Source organism: Buteo buteo, chromosome 18 (assembly GCF_964188355.1).
Source record: "Buteo buteo chromosome 18, bButBut1.hap1.1, whole genome shotgun sequence".
Lineage (NCBI taxonomy): Eukaryota > Metazoa > Chordata > Aves > Accipitriformes > Accipitridae > Buteo > Buteo buteo.
Window position 1 is genome coordinate 27059647 of NC_134188.1, and position 17827 is coordinate 27077473.

The 17827-nt window shown below is 45.6% G+C and overlaps 1 protein-coding gene across 6 annotated transcripts in view; it reads left to right on the forward strand.

The window, feature by feature from the left end:
• The window catches only part of WNT11 (Wnt family member 11), a 32040-nt gene extending 17578 nt beyond the window's left edge, over positions 1-14462 (forward strand). For all 6 annotated transcript variants that reach the window (XM_075050246.1, XM_075050245.1, XM_075050248.1 and 3 more), the window contains exon 6: positions 8811-14462. In XM_075050246.1, the coding sequence (XP_074906347.1) occupies positions 8811-8985 (175 nt within the window). In that variant the 3' untranslated portion in view covers positions 8986-14462. The remainder of the gene's footprint in view (positions 1-8810) is intronic.
• Positions 14463-17827: the final 3365 nt, after the last annotated feature.

Consider the following 17827-nt stretch of genomic DNA (forward strand, 5'->3'; position numbering starts at 1 on the left):
CATTAGTTGCTGTCTTCTGGCTTGGCTTTCTTTAGATAGTTCTCATAATTCTTCTTTGCTTTTTGTGTTACTTTGTGGTGGAGACTCAGACAAGTTGCAAGGAGCATGCGCCTGCCCTTTTGTGGGGTGTCCTCATTTTAACTCTTGTTGGATATAGTGGTATTTGGGCCACTTTGGTTCAATGAAGAGAAGGTTTTGCTGTAATGGAAATGAAGTAAACGACCCAAATGCAGAAAAGATACTGTTTGGATACCTTTGATTCATACAAAGTATTTGGTGAGGGGACTCTAGAAGCTATCTTTTGGCAATTGCCATTTAATCTGGAACCGCAGATCTGTAGACAATATATCAGCATTTAACTGGTGGAGCTGATCAGGAGGTGATGACAGTTGAGTGAGATGAGTGTGTCCTTTTTGTCCTCTGATGTTTTGTGGCACCTACAGTTTTGTATCCTCCAAAACCAATGACTGGTTCTCTACAACAGCACTTACCTGGCAGGTTTGTGGTGGGAACGCCAGGCCAGCGGTGGAGCAGTAATTAGCAAGTGAAGATGTTTATGAGTCACTGAGGATTGTAGGGAAAAAAGCATGTGTTGAAACTGGTTTCTGAGGGAAAATGTCATTTGAGTGGAAGCAATGTTTTTGCGGATTTGTATAGGTTTTGACAAATTTGTGTCTTGAAAAAGACCTCTTTGTTGTGCCACTCTGTTTTGCAATGAAAAAAATTGTGGAGGTTATTTGGAAATCAGTTTTATAGGAATTGCGTGAAATCAACAGCTCGTGTCAAAACCAAACTGAATCCATTAGAAATTTGCCAAGTAAAACATTTTCCATGAGCTGAAATCCTTTTAAGGTGTGACTTCTTCATCATCTAATTTCATTTTACAGCAGATTTTGCCTTTTTATCCCAGCTAGGGATGAAAAATATGTCAAGGGTCTTGAATGACTTTTTTTTTTCTTCCAAGGATAGGAAAATGTGTATTGCAGGCGTCCGTTTATCCCAAGACGGGCGACAGCAGTGATTGTGAGCCTGCCAGGCGAGGGTCCGTGGGAAGTGAGATTGAGTGAGGATTTAAAGGACTGAGATATTAGAGGCAGGAAGGGATGACTTTCAAAAGGAACTTGTCAAGAAATACTCCTTATTCTCGGATGTGCAAGACGGTGATGGCCGTGGGAGGGGAGGAGGGCGAGATAGTCCCATGTTGAGCTGCGCGTGTCTCTCAGGCCAAGTTTTAAGGTCATGCGTAGTTACGCTCATTTTCATCGCAATCCATCTGCACACTCTTGAGAAGATGCCTGGTGCCTCAAAATTGGCATGTGTAACACAAGCCATAGCAGCCCCTTTTCTGCATTAAATTAGTAGAGGAAATAAGTGTAAAATGCACACAATGTGTTTGCAGATCGGTCCGTTCTTCCTGGAGGGAGGGGGAAAAAGGAGGGGAGCTTCCCTAACCTCCTCCTCCCATGCATGCCTTTTTCCCTTTGCAATTTTTCTCTCACAAAGAGGACATCTCAATGTCTTTTAAACACGGTGGCTCTGTTCCAGCCAGCTGTGGGGCTGCAGAGATAGCACCTAATGACAGAGATGAGGGAGAAGGAACACAAAAGGGATGCTGTTAGAGAGGGCAGGGAAAAATGTGGTTTGAGCTTACTCTGCAAAGATGTAAAAATACTCGCATGGAAATAGCCCAAACAGGTTTTTATTTTATAAGTCAAGTCTCAGTGGCATCTTAACATTTTATCCCTGTGCACATCAAAATTTTCAGGGGGGAGATCCTGCCGTTTCCTACTAGGCTAATTTTTAAGGTCTTTTATGGTAAATGAAATCAAAAAGGGATTTTTGGTGGTGGTCCCTCAGTTCATTTTTTCTTTTCTTCCACCACCTGCCTCTTCCCTCTTTGGCCTTTTTCTGGCCATGAACGTGGGTGCAGGGATCAGCTCATGGGGTGTTACAGTGCAGACCCCTCTCACTGCGCTCCAGGAGACTTTGGTCCGGGCATCTCCAGCATCTTCCCAGCCCTGCCTCCAAAGGGATGCGAAGGGGACGAGACCCCATTAACAACCCCTCTTCCTGTTACTGGATTAAAAAATGCAGATCGCTCCGTTTTTATTACCAAAAATGAGTAGTTTTGCATCATATGGAGAAAAAGTCCTTTCCCCCCTCCCTCTCCCGCAGGACTGGGGCTTGCTCAGAGCACGCTGGAAGCAGGCTGATGGCTAAGTTGCAACACCTTGGAGATATTGGGTTTCAGTGTATGCTGTAGGGAACAATCCTGCACCGGCAGGTGGGTGGAAGGGATAATCTAATCGGTGGCTTCCATCTCTCTAATTATCCCTCGCATTATGCAGACTTATTGTGTGTTTTTCAGGCAGGAAAGGGAATTGAATTACCTTGTAGTGGAACCGCGTGAAAATCCACTCAGAAAACGCGCACCCGGTTACTCAAAAGCCTTTCAGAGCGTTTTGCTGAAAGGATTTCAAAGCCTTCTTCGGAACAAGCCTGAAATGTTTTCTAAGACACCTTGGCCTTTCTTCGTTTGTTGACATTAGAAATGGTTTGGAAATCTGCATGCCTCCAAGCGCTTGGGGTGTATCCAGATTTCAGAGTCAGGGAGCTGAACCCGAACCTGAGATTTGAAGCCTCTTTGAAGTGCTCAAAATCTGATTAAGGAGCTGAGTTTTGCAACTGGTATCCAAGGCTCCTGCAAACAGGTTTGCCGCAACTGCAGCCAAACAAACTCCGTGTGCTTGTATGCCACCATCACAGTTTCATAGCCAATAAAACATGGTCTGGAGAAAAATCTAAAGCAGCTGATCTGTGGAGCAGCAAGTGGATTGTACAACTTTCAATACAACAAATCAACCACAGGGAAAAAATGTATACGTTCCCGTTTCAGAGCTTTCTTGGACAAAAGCACCCTATAGTTCATCTTTTAACAAGCTAGTTCAGTTTCTCCTGCCGGAAAAATTCATTATAGGCTTTGAGTAAATGATAAATAATAACAGATTATAAAATTGAGATCTGTTTTGTGAGAAAAGAAGCAAAAGTATTAACCTGCTTTATCAGTAGGGTGCAACGTATCATATATCAAAGGCTGTTTAAGGTCGCTTAAGGAATCCAAGGAAAGGGAAATTCTGCCATGCATGCAAAAGCCTCCAGCCCCTGAAGCCTTGCAGAGATAACTGAGCTGTTTATTACTGATCTTTCCCAGAGCCGAGCAAACGCTGCTCCTTCCCTGCTGAAGATGGGAAGGAACTCTCTTACGCTGCAGAAATCGGGCTGCAACGCTGAGTTGATCAGCCACCACTCCTTAGCTGACTCAGTTTGGCAACGAACGTGGCCGTTCTTCGGTCCTTGCTCCTTGCTCATGTGTTCGTTCTTCTCCGCAATATAAAATATTAGTCTTAAGTGTCTCCCAAGGTGTCTTAGGCTGGGGTGTTTTCTCGGATAGGAACATGCATGAAGTTAGCTGAGCATCATCTGCTGCTCGGTGGTGACTGCAAAGCCGTAGGGACTGGTGGTTGCCTCTTTGGCACCTTGGTGGTCCCAACAGAAGGGCTGACCAAAGGCTGCAAAAAAAGGATGCAGTCGTTTTCAGAGTTCAATGGCAGCCCTCGATACCGCTTGTTTCCTGCCCCCTCCCCCCCCCCAAAATACGCTTTGCATTGTGTGATGATGTGGGCAAGGATGTTTCTTAGCAGCACTCATATTTAGATGGGGAAGAGTGGTAGTTACGGGTCGACAACAGCATTTGGGGTTTGTTTTTTGTTACAGCCTCTCTTAGTTTCTGTCACTCAGTGAGGGCACAAGAAGCAATATGATGAACTTTGGCTTTAAGTACGTTATAACATGTTTGATGATTTAGCAGGTTTTGGAACTGTTACCAGGTGTGCCACCCTTTTTTCTTAGGATCCAACAAATGATGAATAGCAAATAGAAAATAATCTGTGACTGTCCCAGAAGTTTAAACTGGAGAAAAGTCAGAAATATGGTAGCTTTGTGTTGCCCCCACTTGCAGTGCTATGTCTACTTTCCCAAGGCAATGTGCTCCTAGCTGGTGCCCATTTCAGTAGTCGGGGCAGCTGTGCTTTTTGGGGCTTTTTTCTCAGTTAATCCCTGGGAAAGCTTGAATCCTTCCCACTTTGAGAGACCTGCATTTGACCATAAAGTTTCCTGAACAGATTTGTGAATAATAAATTTATTGGTGGAAAGAGTAATTTCACACAGTAAAATGGCAGTGGATAGTGAATTCAGTGGATAAAAAATTGCAGCCAGCTCTCCTAAACGTATTTAGTCCCTTTGCATCAAAACAGCATTGGAGTTAGGGAATATCAGGGCTGGGAATGACTTTCCGTGGAGCCTGATCTTAGGAGCAAGACTGAAATAAGACCACCTAGGCTGCTACTGAAGATGTTTGTCTACTCTCGTCTTAAAAACAGTTTCCCTAAACAACCTGTCCCAGGGTTTTACTATCCTCAGAGTTATGTTTTTTTAAATCTGAAATCAAACTAATAATTTCTTGTCCTCTTTCCTCAGCATATAAAGAACATTTCTTCTCTCTCCTTTTTGCAATAATCTTTTATAGATGGGAAGACACCTCTTCTTACAGACTTCTCTAAACCAGTTCCTTCATCCTTTTCTACTTTCTGAACTACTCCTCTGACTCTCCTGGGAACATTCCCACATTTATCTGGATCTTTCTCAAAGTGTGTTGCTTACTTTGCATTTTAATCCACTCTCACAAAATGCTCTCAGCTCCTTTAGCCCCAGCATTATCCACAAATTTTTAAGCTCACTCTCTACTCCTCATTAATGAAAATACAGGCTGGTTCCAGGATCTCCCTTGACATGCCTTTGCTGACATGTACTATTGATAACTCTCTTCGTACAGTTGTTCAGTGTCAGTCTCTAGTCGTTCCTTGTGGATGAGAAAGCGATTTAAAAGTAGTTAAGATTCTGCCCTCAAAATCTTATATGGAGCTGTGCGCTTTGATGTATTTTTAGCAATGTCCATTGTGTTACATACCTCCTGGGGGATTTGAATTATTTTTCTCTTTGTTTTATATACTGCTGTACAACTTGATGTTACCGGAGCAGGGGGCACTAAAGAAATTAATAGGAATTTGATTTAAAAGAGAAAAAATAAATTATTTCTTTACACAGCAGTACTGTCTTCTGGGACTTGTGGCTGCTGGAGTTCATGGAGGCAGATGGTTTCCCTGAGGTCAGAAAGGGATGAGACAAACTCACGGCCAAGCTGCCCACAAGAGGATACTGAGATGTCTAGGCAGGAACATACCTTCTATCATCCCTAATGCAACAGCCCAGGTGCTGCTGGTGTATGAGGAAAACAACTACAGAAAGTGGCCAGGTTTGTGTTTTCCTCCCTGAACAGCATCTCCCACAGCCACTGGGAGATGTACTGGGCCAGGCAGGCAGTTGCTGTGTCCCAGAATGACTTTTCTTATGTACTCATAAGCAGTTTCCGCTTATCAATAGGACTGATGGAATGAGGTCCCAGTGGACATCCAGCCCATCCCTGTCATCGTATGTCATTATTGTGGGTGATACAGTACAGAGTTGGCCTCAGTTTGGCTCTCAGAGGCCGGTTGGGCAACCCAAAGAATCTATCCTTATATCTGCTGATGGGACAAAAGTGAACTGGGACCCACAAGGAAATTAAGTGTGACATCTCCCCATAGCTTTTAAAATGAAAATCCCCCAGGAGGTAACTGTGAGATGGCTTAGCCTCTCTATCTGGGGGAAGACTTTTAGAAGTGCTGGGGTGTCCTTCACCATCTCTGTCGAGGAGCTACCCCCATGGTGAGGCTACATGACATACCGCAGTGTTTCTGCAAGTGAGGGCTAGAAAGGGGAGATTTTGGACAGGCATATTGAGTGGGATTTGTCCAGTCAGCAGGGCTGACCTCCTCCCTTCTTGCATAAAGAAGGAAAAAGCACTGTGACAATGTGAAAGCCTGTTCCTGAGCCAGGACCTTGGCTGGGATTACGGCCGAAGCATCGTTTTTCACCAGTCTTCCAAGTGCTTCTAGAGGTTACGGTGTTGTGTTAAGATGCAATCGCCTGCCTTCGTATTTTCTCTCCGAGGCTCAGGAGGAGGGCATTTCTCTGAGTTGCTGGAATCGTGCTGGACCAGGCCCAAAACAAATGAGATTGAACTTAACCCATCAGCGGGGAGCCTGGTGAGATTGCAGCCGTGGGCTCTGAAAGCAGATGCTCAGGGGCAGCTTCTGTGGGTAAACTCTGGTCTTCAGGCTTCTTTGTCATCCCCCACTTGCTTTTAGTATGTATAGATGCAGCTGAGAAACTACCTCTGTTTCAGCTTGTTTAAAGAAAAATAAAGATAATTCATCCAGGCCTATGCTTTAAAACAGAAAACAAAATCTCTGGTTAGTGGCATTGTCAGGAAAGTTTTCTAGAAGCCCATTTAAGTTCAGGATGGGGTCAAAAGCTTTGTTTTGGCTATTCAACCCATCCATCCAGAATGTCCCTGTTCCTTCATCCGAAACTGAGGGAAGCTTGGGAATTTTTTAATAAGATTTTGGTTTTTTCCTTTCTTTATTTCAGGCTGGGTGGGATGGGGACAGCTATGGAAAGATATATCTCCTAGTGGATCCACTTTTTTTTCGCACACCGCAGGAGTGGGTGCAAGGAAAGGGAGATTCCCAGGTCCCAATACAGAAGGTAGAAGAGTTTTGCTCTCTGTTTGAATGGGGTAAATTTGACTGTTGGGTGCTTTGTACATTTGGGGAGTGAATGTACTCAACAGTGACCTGGAGTCAGAGTGGACCCGTATTCCTTTTCTTGGCGATTTTAATGAGCTCTCAGCACGAGGTGGCACAGATGCACTGCACATCCATCACCACGCTTCTGCAGACTCCCCATCCTCCCTAGGTGAACCTCCGGGCAACAACCTTTCCATCCACTGGTAAAGCTGAGTAAGGTTGTCAAATACCCTCCCTTCTTCTAATGTCAACACACCTATATTTGAACCTTTGCTCCGAATATTTAATGCATTTACTAATACATTTATGAGGAGTCATTCGGAGGTTTCCTGGTGGAGGGGCCCTGGCTCGCAGGGGCAATAACAACTCCTTTGGTTCAGCGTTAGGCAAACACGCTCAGTGTGGTTGCAGGCTTCAGCTTCGGTAGAGGCTTTCAAAGGTTTGTAAATATTTACACACACTCCCGAATGAGGGGGAGCAGGGGGGGGGCCTTTAAACACTGAACCTGGAGAGGAATGCGAGTCAGAAATAACAAACAGGAGGCCCGCCTGAGTCAGAAAAAAATAAAGGAAGAACAAGAACAAAATCTCAACACCTCATTAATCCCGTAACTTCTCCTAAAGCATTACCTCATGAGGAATTCCTATAAATCTCATGGATTTGTTTTCATCTATTAATGGAGTGCTCAGCTCAAGAGTCCGACTCGTGCTCCTCTCTCCTTTCCCTGCCCCAAACCAGCCTTAGAGTGTTTCTGTCCAAAATAGGCATGCCAAATAAGATTTAGGAGAGATGTCAGCAATTCCCCCCCCCTCTCCAAACCGCCTTTCTTGCAGTAGTTTCAGGACTCCACCAAGTTCACAGCCTCATGGTGTTGGGTGCATAAAGAGATCTGTTACCCTACGGTGCTAGTGTCCAGCCAAGCATCTGACCAGGTTTCCACCCTGGGCTATCTTTACAGCCCATGGAGAAACGGCATCTCTAGGATATGGTTCATCTCATCCAAAAGTCAATGCCTGTTGCGCTCTCATGTCCAGTGACCCAACTTGGAGTATTTTAGGTGAATGAGACAGCTGGTTTCTGAGAACGGCTGTGAATCCATGATCAATGGATCAGTCAAAGAGATTCCCCAATTCATGAGTTACTTCTGAAAACCTCAAGCCAGCCACTTGCAAGCGAACAAAGCGAGGGAACCCCACACAATGGCTGACTTATCCCGACGAGTCTGGCTTTAATTAAAAGCAGAAGCAAAACAAGCAGTAAAAGTCCGTGTGATATTTGGCGACTTGTCATCCTACCCTGTGCTCCTGCCGTGCTGCCTGCTCCTGGGTCAGGACTCGGGGTGTTACAGGGCCAGCTCCCCGGCTGCTCATGCCGTGCTGGGAGAAACTCGTGGGGGGAAAGTGCAAAGTCCGGCCCTCCTAGTATCGGTTGTGATTTCCCTGATAGGGTCGGGTCTGGATAGTGGCTGTAACAGCCTGCTTGGGAGCTTTCCCAGCCCAGGATCATTGGCACGGAGCCTGTGCAAATACTCTGTGGCTGCAGGGTTCCTTCTCCATCCTTTTCAGGTTAGGTAGTGTTGGACAAACACCGGTGTTTGTTCTTCAGGGTATCATCTTCTTCCAGCTCCTTTCCGACAGCTTTGGAGCCTGTCTAGGACTACAGATTGCTAGGGACCGTGAGTTCTTGTTTTGGTGGAGGTATCACGATAGCTTTGCTCGTCTGCCTGTACGGGAATTGGTCCTGGCTGACGGGCAGCCTGAATGCCGCCGAGCCTGAACCGAGAGTCAGAACAGGAGTTTAATGTTATTTTGGGTGTCACAGCAGGTGATGCAAGCGCAATCCTGGGCATCAGAGCAGGCGATGTGAGAGCGGCCCTGGGGTTCTCCCTGCCTCCCGTGCAGGCGTAGAGGGCTGGGTGCTCACCCCTGCAACGCTGCTGTGTGCATGCCGCAGCTGAGATGCAGCCGTGCTGCCTTCACCCGAGGCTCCAGCACCACCTCAGGGCGGTGGTTTGGAAAGCCCTGCGGGGATTTGTGCTTGCTCAGCGCCTTTTCTTTCTTGCAGGCAATGCAATAAGACCTCCAACGGGAGCGACAGCTGCGACTTGATGTGCTGCGGCAGAGGCTACAACCCCTACATGGACAAAGTGGTGGAGCGATGCCACTGCAAGTACCACTGGTGCTGCTACGTGACCTGTAAAAAGTGCGAGAGGACTGTCGAGAGATACGTGTGCAAATGAAAACCCTCTTCTCTCCACCTGGGAGCTGAGACGCAGGCGGCACCCCAGCACTATTCAGAGAAGAGAAAACCTTTCCTTGACTAGACGTCTTTTATCTTGTAAAGACACAGACTTGAAGAAAGATGGTAGGAGGAAAAAAAAGCAATCCCACCAGTAAAAATAAGACCCTTAAAAAAACCCAGCCAAACCCACGAATGTTTCCCCCCACCAATAAAATGCTCTCTGAGAAGACAAAAACTCATTTGGGATGGTATCTTCTTCCAAAATATTTCCTATGGTTGCCAATGACGTCCGGCCATCAAGTGCCTTAGTATTTTGAGAAACAAAAATAGAAACTTTCCCCAGGGAAGAAAAGCAACTCTGGTTTGAAAATAACTAACGCTCACACCTGCCTATGCCTTCTAGCACAGGTACTGAGTCTGCATTAGGACCATCCCAGAAGGGAAAACACTACAACTTTTCAGCAATAACTGCTTTTGTTGCCAAAGACTTTATTTTTAGCAGGGAAGCATCCACTGCGGATGATAAAGGTGGAAAGATTTCAGGTCAACCCCCTGAAATGAACAACTCATTTTAACCTTTCTTTTACACAGGTCTGTGACTTTGAAGTTACTTACTGCTGCAGGAAAAGCTGTCCTTGATTTGTCCAGGCTGGACGGGGTTTCAAATTCAACCATGCAAAAAATCCCCTGGGATCCCGGAGGCAGTGAGAGTAGGGTACCTTGAGAAGGACTTTATGGGGTCCACAGGATAGTAGTGGAGCCGTTAGGATAAAAAACCAAAGTGGACTCAAAATCCAGTGGAAAAGTGAAAAAAAACCCAGCTCCTGCTCTCTTTCTCTCTTGCCCTTTGAGTGTGATGGCCTTAGCCACCGATGTTCTGCCACATTGGGCCATCAGATCCTTAGGGAAATACACCGCCGCCTCTTTTCCCCCAGCAAAACCGTTGACGCAGCCCCAAGAAACTGCAGAGAGCGGAGCGAGTCTGGTCCTGGCTGTAGGGAGTGCAGCCATGCGGGGCAGCAGCTATTCCCAGCAGAAAAGAATGGGAACGTGTCAGTCCTTCACGTGGCCCTGCCCTGACACAGCAGAGAACCACTATCTGTGGCTGTACATATTTTCTTTTGTATGCAGACATACAGAAATATTTATAAGATATATCTTGCGCTTTTGTCTACTCTACTTCCTACATAAATATATCTATATATTATAAACAAGCATTAACAATAGTATGAAATAAATGCTGAAGTTACTGGTGCAACAGCAAAATGCTAGATTATTATGTTTCACTCTCCTACTTGGAAAGCAACCCTGATTTTCCTCCCAAGGACGGGAGAAGAGCATGGCTCGAGGCACTCGCTGGCGTGGGATAGATAAGTTCTTTTATTCCCTGTCTCCCCAGCCTCTTCATTTTAAGCAGAATTAGCCAAGATACGGTCAAGACAATGAAATGGAGCACTTGGACAAAGGAAGAGTCACCGTTCTTGTTTTGCTTTTTATATCAGCAATCACTCTCATCGGTAAAATATCCCAGTGCCCCCAAGGAGCTTAATAACAAACGTGACTAATACCTCTCATGGGTAGTTTGCTCCTCGCTCCTGCACGTGGAGAGGAGTTGCTGTGCAGGGGAGGTTTTAGCTCAGGTTAGGTTCCCTTTCTTGCTCTTTTTTTTGCAGTGGGCATCCAGCTCTGTGTCCCTGTTAGGAAAGGTGATGTTGGAGAAGGATGTCTTCTCCAGGAGCAGAAGGCAGCAGAGCCTTTGAGGTCCTTCAGACCATTTGGGGGAACCCCATTCCCCAAGAGAAGCACTGTAAGCAGCCAGAAAATCACTCCTACACAAATGTGGGCAGACAGCAGCACTTTCCTAGGGGGAAATATGTCCATAACACCAACAGTCTTCCTCCAGATCCCTTTTTTCCCCCACCCAGCCGCTCTCTAGGAAGCAACTCTCTCTGACATGTCTCTGAGCAGTCCTGGAGAGCTGGAGGAGAAAAGCATCATGGGCTATAGAGCAAAATTACAGATATTTTGTTCTCCCCAGCTATTTTGCTTTGCTGTAACTGGTTTGGGCTCCTCGCCTCCTTCCCTCCCCCAGCCACAAGCAGGCAAAATGAGGCCTTTGGTAGTTTGTCAGTGGTTTGTGTTATTGTCACCCCATAAAAGCTGGTGGACTAAAACATCTCCTCAGTGTGGTGTGATGAGCAGTGGGTGTCTTTAGGCTGACATGCAGACAGGCTGGTGGCACAAATCCCACTGCTCTCCAAAGCCAGAATTTGGCCTCATTTGATATGTAAAGAAACATTCTACTTTCATTCTTTTAAGGAATTTTATTTTTATTTCCAGTTTCTGATGAAGCCAACAAGGCAGGGATGTTCTGAGTGAAGAAAAATTTGAGCATTTCAATGCTATTCTGTAATGACTCTTTTTCTTGCTCCCTTGCTGATGTCCCGAGTCTTTCTGCTTGGCGAAAAAAATAGCGAGATGGAAGAAATGCTCTATATGCACATTGTTTTCAGCTGCATTTCACTCCTGCAGTGTCAGACCTGTGTTCCTCAGCTGGCTTTCTCATGTCAGAAGAAACCATAACTTTGCAGAGCATGAAAAAGATGTGAGGAAGCCTGCCAGGCAACTGCAGGTCCATCAGGTGGGGAACGACCCCTCAGCAGACCTTTAGGCACAGCAGTACCTCACACTTTGTGTCTGCCTCTGCCCACAGCTATCTGTTACTGAAGATGTTGAACTGAAATAGCTTCAGTGTTTGGAAGTTTGCAGTTTGGGGCACCCAGGCTCAAAATGGTTGATGGTTGGACTTGATGATCTTGAAGGTCTTTTCCAATATAAATGATTCTGTGATGATTCTATGAAAATCTCTGCTGGCTCCTCTAGATCATGGGCTTCATCTGAATTTTGCTTTTTTGAGCTGAGTCCGTGTGGCCTCAGCCCATGTCCTATGCTGTTGGTCTATGAATTAACACCGTTACACCACTTTTTTCCATAACTCCTCAGTTTCAGTGTCCTTCTCTGGAGCAGCTGCGTGCTGTATTAGCAATGTGCCCAGGGTGATGTGCCTTACTGAGATGACAGTCATGCACAGGGCAAGGTCTGAGAAGCTGCAGCCTCCCTTGTTACACAGCCCTGCTTCATCCAGCAAATTAGGGTCATCTCCCTCCTGATGGTGTGGCATTTTCTAATTTTTTCAGAAAATGACTTCCTATGAGAGGGAGGCAGTGCTTTCTGTTTTCTTTTCCTTATAATACAAACTAGGAGTAAAGAGAGTCTATAAGATGGGTCCATACTGGTGGAATGACCTGTGGCACTTCTTGCTCCTTGCAGCCTGGCTCTGATCCTTTCCTCCTGGCATCAGAAGCAAAGCACGGAGGGGCAAGAAGAGAGAATTGTCTTTGTTCTCAATTGCAATCATAGAATCACAGAATGGTTTGGGTTGGAAGGGACCTTAAAGACCATCTCGTTCCAACCCCCCTGCCATGGACGGGGACACCTTCCACTAGACCAGGTTGCTCACAGCCCCATCCAACCTGGACTTGAACACTGCCAGGGATGGGGCAGCCACAACTTCTCTGGGCAACCTCTGCCAGTGCCTCACCACCCTCACAATGAAGAATTTCTTCCTTATATCGAACCTAAATCTACCCTCTTTCAGTTTAAAGCCATTATCCCTTGTCCTATCACTACATGCCCTTGTACAAAATCCCTCTCTGGCTTTTTTATAAGCCCCCTTTAGGTACTGGCAGGCTGCTATAAGGTCTCCCCGGAGCCTTCTCTTCTCCAGGCTGAACAACCCCAACTCTCCCAGCCTGTCTTCACAGGAGAGGTGTTCCAGCCCCCCGATCATCTTCATGGCCTCCTCCGGACCCTCTCCAACAGGTCCATGTCCTTCTTATTTTGGGGGCCCCAGAGCTGGATAGAATACTCCAGGTGGGGTTTCATGAGAGTAGAGCAGAGTAGAAGGGGAGAATCACCTCCCTCGACCCAGTGGCCACGCTTCTTTTGATGCACAGTGCAACAGGAGTCCAAAATGTAGCTGCCAAATTATTTTCTGTGCATGTGTGGTCTGAAAGATATTTGGGAGAACATTTGTCACAAACCAGTTTTGCAGGGAAAATATGTCCCTACAGGAGGGGCAGGACCTGTATGTACCAGACTCATTCCCTCCCCCAGCCCTTCAGCAACGAGCTTTCAAGGCTTTGCTCCGAAACACTGAGGTCTTTCAGCTTCTGAATGAAATGGCTTTAATTATTGTGAATGCCTCTGTCGGGTGATGCTACACTTCCCTCTCTCATAACATAGCCTGCCAGATCCTAACAGCTGGTATAGTTTGGCCCGGCTCCATGTCCTACTACACAGCTCTGTTGATTTACACTAGCTGGGAAAATACAGCTGATACATTCCCATAAATACTATTATTTCAAAAATATTATAATATTACTCCTGAGGGAAAAGGGCAAGCTATCTTGAAAAGTATTATGTCAGTGGCTTTGTAGTATTTATTCATTTGAAAAAATATCCGTGATTTAATAAAACAATTTGGACTTAATGCTATTTCCAAATCTGAGGATTTAGGCCTTGTGTGCATCCAGCTGGCTTTATATTTTTTGATGAATCCCCCCCCATCCTCACCCCCTTCCAGCTTTATATCATTTAGTTTGCTCCCTAAGGTACGCAAATTACATTTATTATAGAAAACTCCCATCCGATTGTTTGGTTTAGTCTACAAAATGGAAAGTATCTTAATCACGCTAAAGTGGGCAGCCCACGAGTGCTTCATGTGCAGCTACAAAAGCCCTTGCGGAGGGGAAGGGGGGTGGCAAAAGGAGCGAAAAATCTGAATACAATTAACAGTGCCTTTGTCAGGAAAGTGATAAAAGAGTTCCTGCGGGACCATCCCTTTTCCTACTAGAGAACAGATCCCTGTAGACGACCATTAGCATCCTCCAAGTGAGCTGGGCTTGTGCCTCCCAGCTCCGGGCTACCTGCTCGGGGAAGATGCTGGGAGGAGGCTCTGGAGGTACTTGGGGATGTGGGGAGCAAAAGGAAAATTCAGCCCTGGGATCGCTTGTCCTTAACGCCCTCACCCCACCGTGAAGGATTTGCCTTCCCTGCATCGGGCAGAGGGTCGTGAAACACCATCACTTTGCTCCCAAGAGCAGATGGGAGCCAGCACAGGAATGACTTTGTCCTCTACACGTGGGAGACGGAGCAGAAAGCAAGATTTGGGAGAAGGGGAGAAAGAACAGGAAACTCAAAATCCACCTGAGATTAATGACTTTAACATGTACAACATGTTTTGTTTTGTTTTGTTTTCCCCTCAGGACCAGTTTCATCAGTCAGACAGAGTTTGATTAAATATCTCAGCAGAGCTGTGGTTTATTCATCTAGAACAAAAGTTACCCCCTGTTCAGGGAAGCAGCATTAGCTTTGTTTTCTAATTGTAAAAGCAACAATAATAATAAAAATCATAACAATGGTATGCATTGTGGATCATTTTTATTTGGTTTTTTTAAGAGTAAGTGGACTGTATTTTGTCTGTATTGTAAAGATGAAATGAGTTATTTTAAAGATCCTTTCTGGGTTGTGTGGAGGTTTTTTGCTCTTTTAAGTGGAATTTTTCAAGGTATTCACCAGGACCACAGGGCCTCAAAATTTCTCTTAAGAAAATAAAAAGGCAGAAGAGGGTATCATGTAATTGCAGGACTCTGGGAGCTGGGACGTGAAGGGAAATGCTGCAAAGGCTGCAGAGCTTGTGAGAAAGCCGCTGGGTCCGTAATGCTGCGCTGGGTCTCTTGTGCTGCCATCCACACAGGGACGAGCTTCAGACCTAAAAATTGTCGTGGGTTGAGCTAATTTGGGAGTCCGCCCACTCGTACAACGCAGCGACAACTTGAACGGGGATGGCTCGCGCGCTTAAGGCTAAACATGTGTGTAAGTGTTTTTCTGGATCAGGGCCAAAGCGCTGAAAACCTTGGAGAATTGAATCCTATAAATGCCCGTTATCGATATCTCAGATCTCTCTAAGTGGTAACTGCTGACAAACACGGGCTTTTTAAAATGGAGACCCACGTTTCTCTCAGATTTTCTAAGGCTGGGCCCCAAATTCACTCAGTCTGGGACCGGGTCTGTAGCGTTGCTTAGTGGTGATGAACGACGAAGCCAGGCTGGAGCGAAAGTGAGACTATACAACAAAACCAGGTAAAGTTGGGTGCTCACAACCCCCTGTTTGTCCGAAGCTCTAGGGGTGTGTGACAGGTCAGCTCCAGCATCCCTGAGGATTGGCTGCTTTTTCAAAATTCCTGCTGAATTTCAGAAGAAAGAGAGATTTTAAGTCCATCATTCTAGGGGGCTTCCTTCCTTCCCTGTTGTTTCTCATCCTAAATTTCAAGCTATTTAGCATTATCCTAAAATAGCTTGAGATTTAGGATGAGATGCTACAATCTGGGTCATTATAAGTCATTAATAGTGGCAACTTAATCGCCAAAGGAAACCAGCCGGTGGGCATATCTCAAATCAAATGCCCCCAGGTCCAGGAGGTTGATCATGCAAAGGAGGATCTCTGCTGCATGCAGACCCTGAAAACACGCACCACCTGCAGCTCCTTTCCACTCCACTACCTGCTCAATTCGCAATTAATTTTACAAAGTGCTGCACATGTTGACCAGGGCCAGGCTCAGGCAGGAAAACTGTTTTCTTTTCTAAACTCCTGCTCTGTCCAGGGCTGTTCTCCTCATCAGGGTCGGACAGATTAAAATATCACCTCGGTGCTCACCTCTGCAGGTGCTTCCTTCCTTGCTGCAGGCAGCGTGCAAGCTGCTGGGGGCGAGCTGGAAGAATCTTTGCATTTGGAGAAAGTGGGAAACGATGGCTAGCAACTCCCTTGCTGGAGGAGCAGCCCTTGGCGTGACATAAAATCATCAAGCTGACAGTTGCAAAGAATTGCCTGATTTACAGGCAGCTGCAACTCCCCAGCTCGCCCTGACCCCCACAAGTAACTCTTCTTCTGCTGCACGTAGGATTCTTCTCAGCAGTCTGCAGTGAAGCATCTGGTGCCATGTGAGGCTTTGCATGGGACTTCAGAGCGACCTCGGCCCCGCGGGAGTCCCCTGCCCACCAAGGCTGGAAGGAGAACGTCAAGGGGACACCCAAGGGCATTCCAAATAGTATTGACATTTAAACAGTTGAGTTGCACCCCTGCTTCTCATGATGCAAAGACTCAAAGACACTTTTTCTTCCCTCCACAGCACTGGTTCCAAGGGTTTTCCCAGGTCCACCATGGACCAACAAACTGGGTGACACTCAGAAATGAGCTCTGCAAAGCCATCGGGCTGGTCCTGCCTCATAATTGCCACTGACACGCATAGGTCAGACCTCCAGATCTGATCCTTACAGCCCCAAATCACCAACAGGGGCTTCTGCGTTGAAGAGGACCTTAGTGAAGAGCCCCAGGTTGTTGAATGAATTACCCCAGGAGGAAATCACCTCCTCTGACATTGCACAGGTCATGGAGCAAGCTGTCCTCAGCTCCCTGCACTGTCAATAAAGATATTTCCAGAGTGCTAGAAACCTGGCGTGCTTCCAAAGAGGGGATCAGGAGAAGATGAATTGTGTCCATTGGGAGTTAGCATGACCCTTTTCATGCAGACAACCATAGAGCAGATGTCAGAAGTCGGATGAGGTTTATCCTTAGTGTGATGCTTCTCGTAGAGGTCATTCTGTTTTGATGTTTGGTCTTGTTATAAACCAAGCTAATTAGTTGTTAAGCATAGCTTGACTATTAGCATCAGTGTGTGATCCTATATAACTCCTATGCCCAAAATGATTACAGCTGGCACCTATTATTTTACATAAATTGCTTAAAGACACTTCCAAATAAAACAATGAAACTCAATGGATGAAATCAAGCATTGTAAACACGTAAATGTAGCTGGTAAGATTTATTTTTTCCTTTTCTCTCCATTAGAGGGAACATTTTCATCTTGGGATTTACACATAATTCCAAGGAAACTAAAAAAGTTACTTTGGGGGGAATTTATAAAGAAAATCAAACCATTCAAGTGCATTGTCCACTTTGTGGTTGCAATCAAATGTCAGACTCGAGGCCCCTGAACTTGACTTGTATTGTTAATTGCTCTGGTACAAAGTAACTTTTTTCCCAAACATTAAAGAGTCTGCTCCCGATAATAAAGTGTAAACAAAGAAACTTCAAAGAACAAAATGAATGCATACAGTAACTGTGTTTTACATGAACGCTGAATTGCTTGTAGAAGATTTCTCCTTGCAAAATAGTTTCCATTACTCTGTGTAGTCTGGTTAATAGCCTAAGTGCCCTGGCTTACCTTCAGGAGACTTAGATAAGCTGAGAGATCTTCGTGCATAGAAATACACTGATCACTCTTTCAACATCATCCTTTTTCTCCTCAAAATGATCTTGGCCAGTCTAATGAGATTGACCTTCTTCCTTGTTACTGATATCCCGCTGGTACTTTTGAATGCTTCTCTCAATAGTGTGTGTACTGGATGAAATACTTGAGAATAAAAGAATCATGGAGAATGAGCTGAAATACTCCAAAGCATTAAAATCAGCACTCAGGGCGAAGATGCTCCAAAATGCCTTTTAGGGACCTAAATTCAATGGTGTGAACTGAGTGCCTCAATGAGTAATATATTATTGTATATTTTGTCTTGTTTGACTCCAGACCAATTGTTCCTTCCCAGCTTTACAACTAATGTGGGTATATAAATAGGATAGTTATAAAGGATTTGGGTCTGGGAGCTCACCAAAATTTCTATTAAATAAAACTCCCATCCTCTTTTAGCACAACCAAATGTAA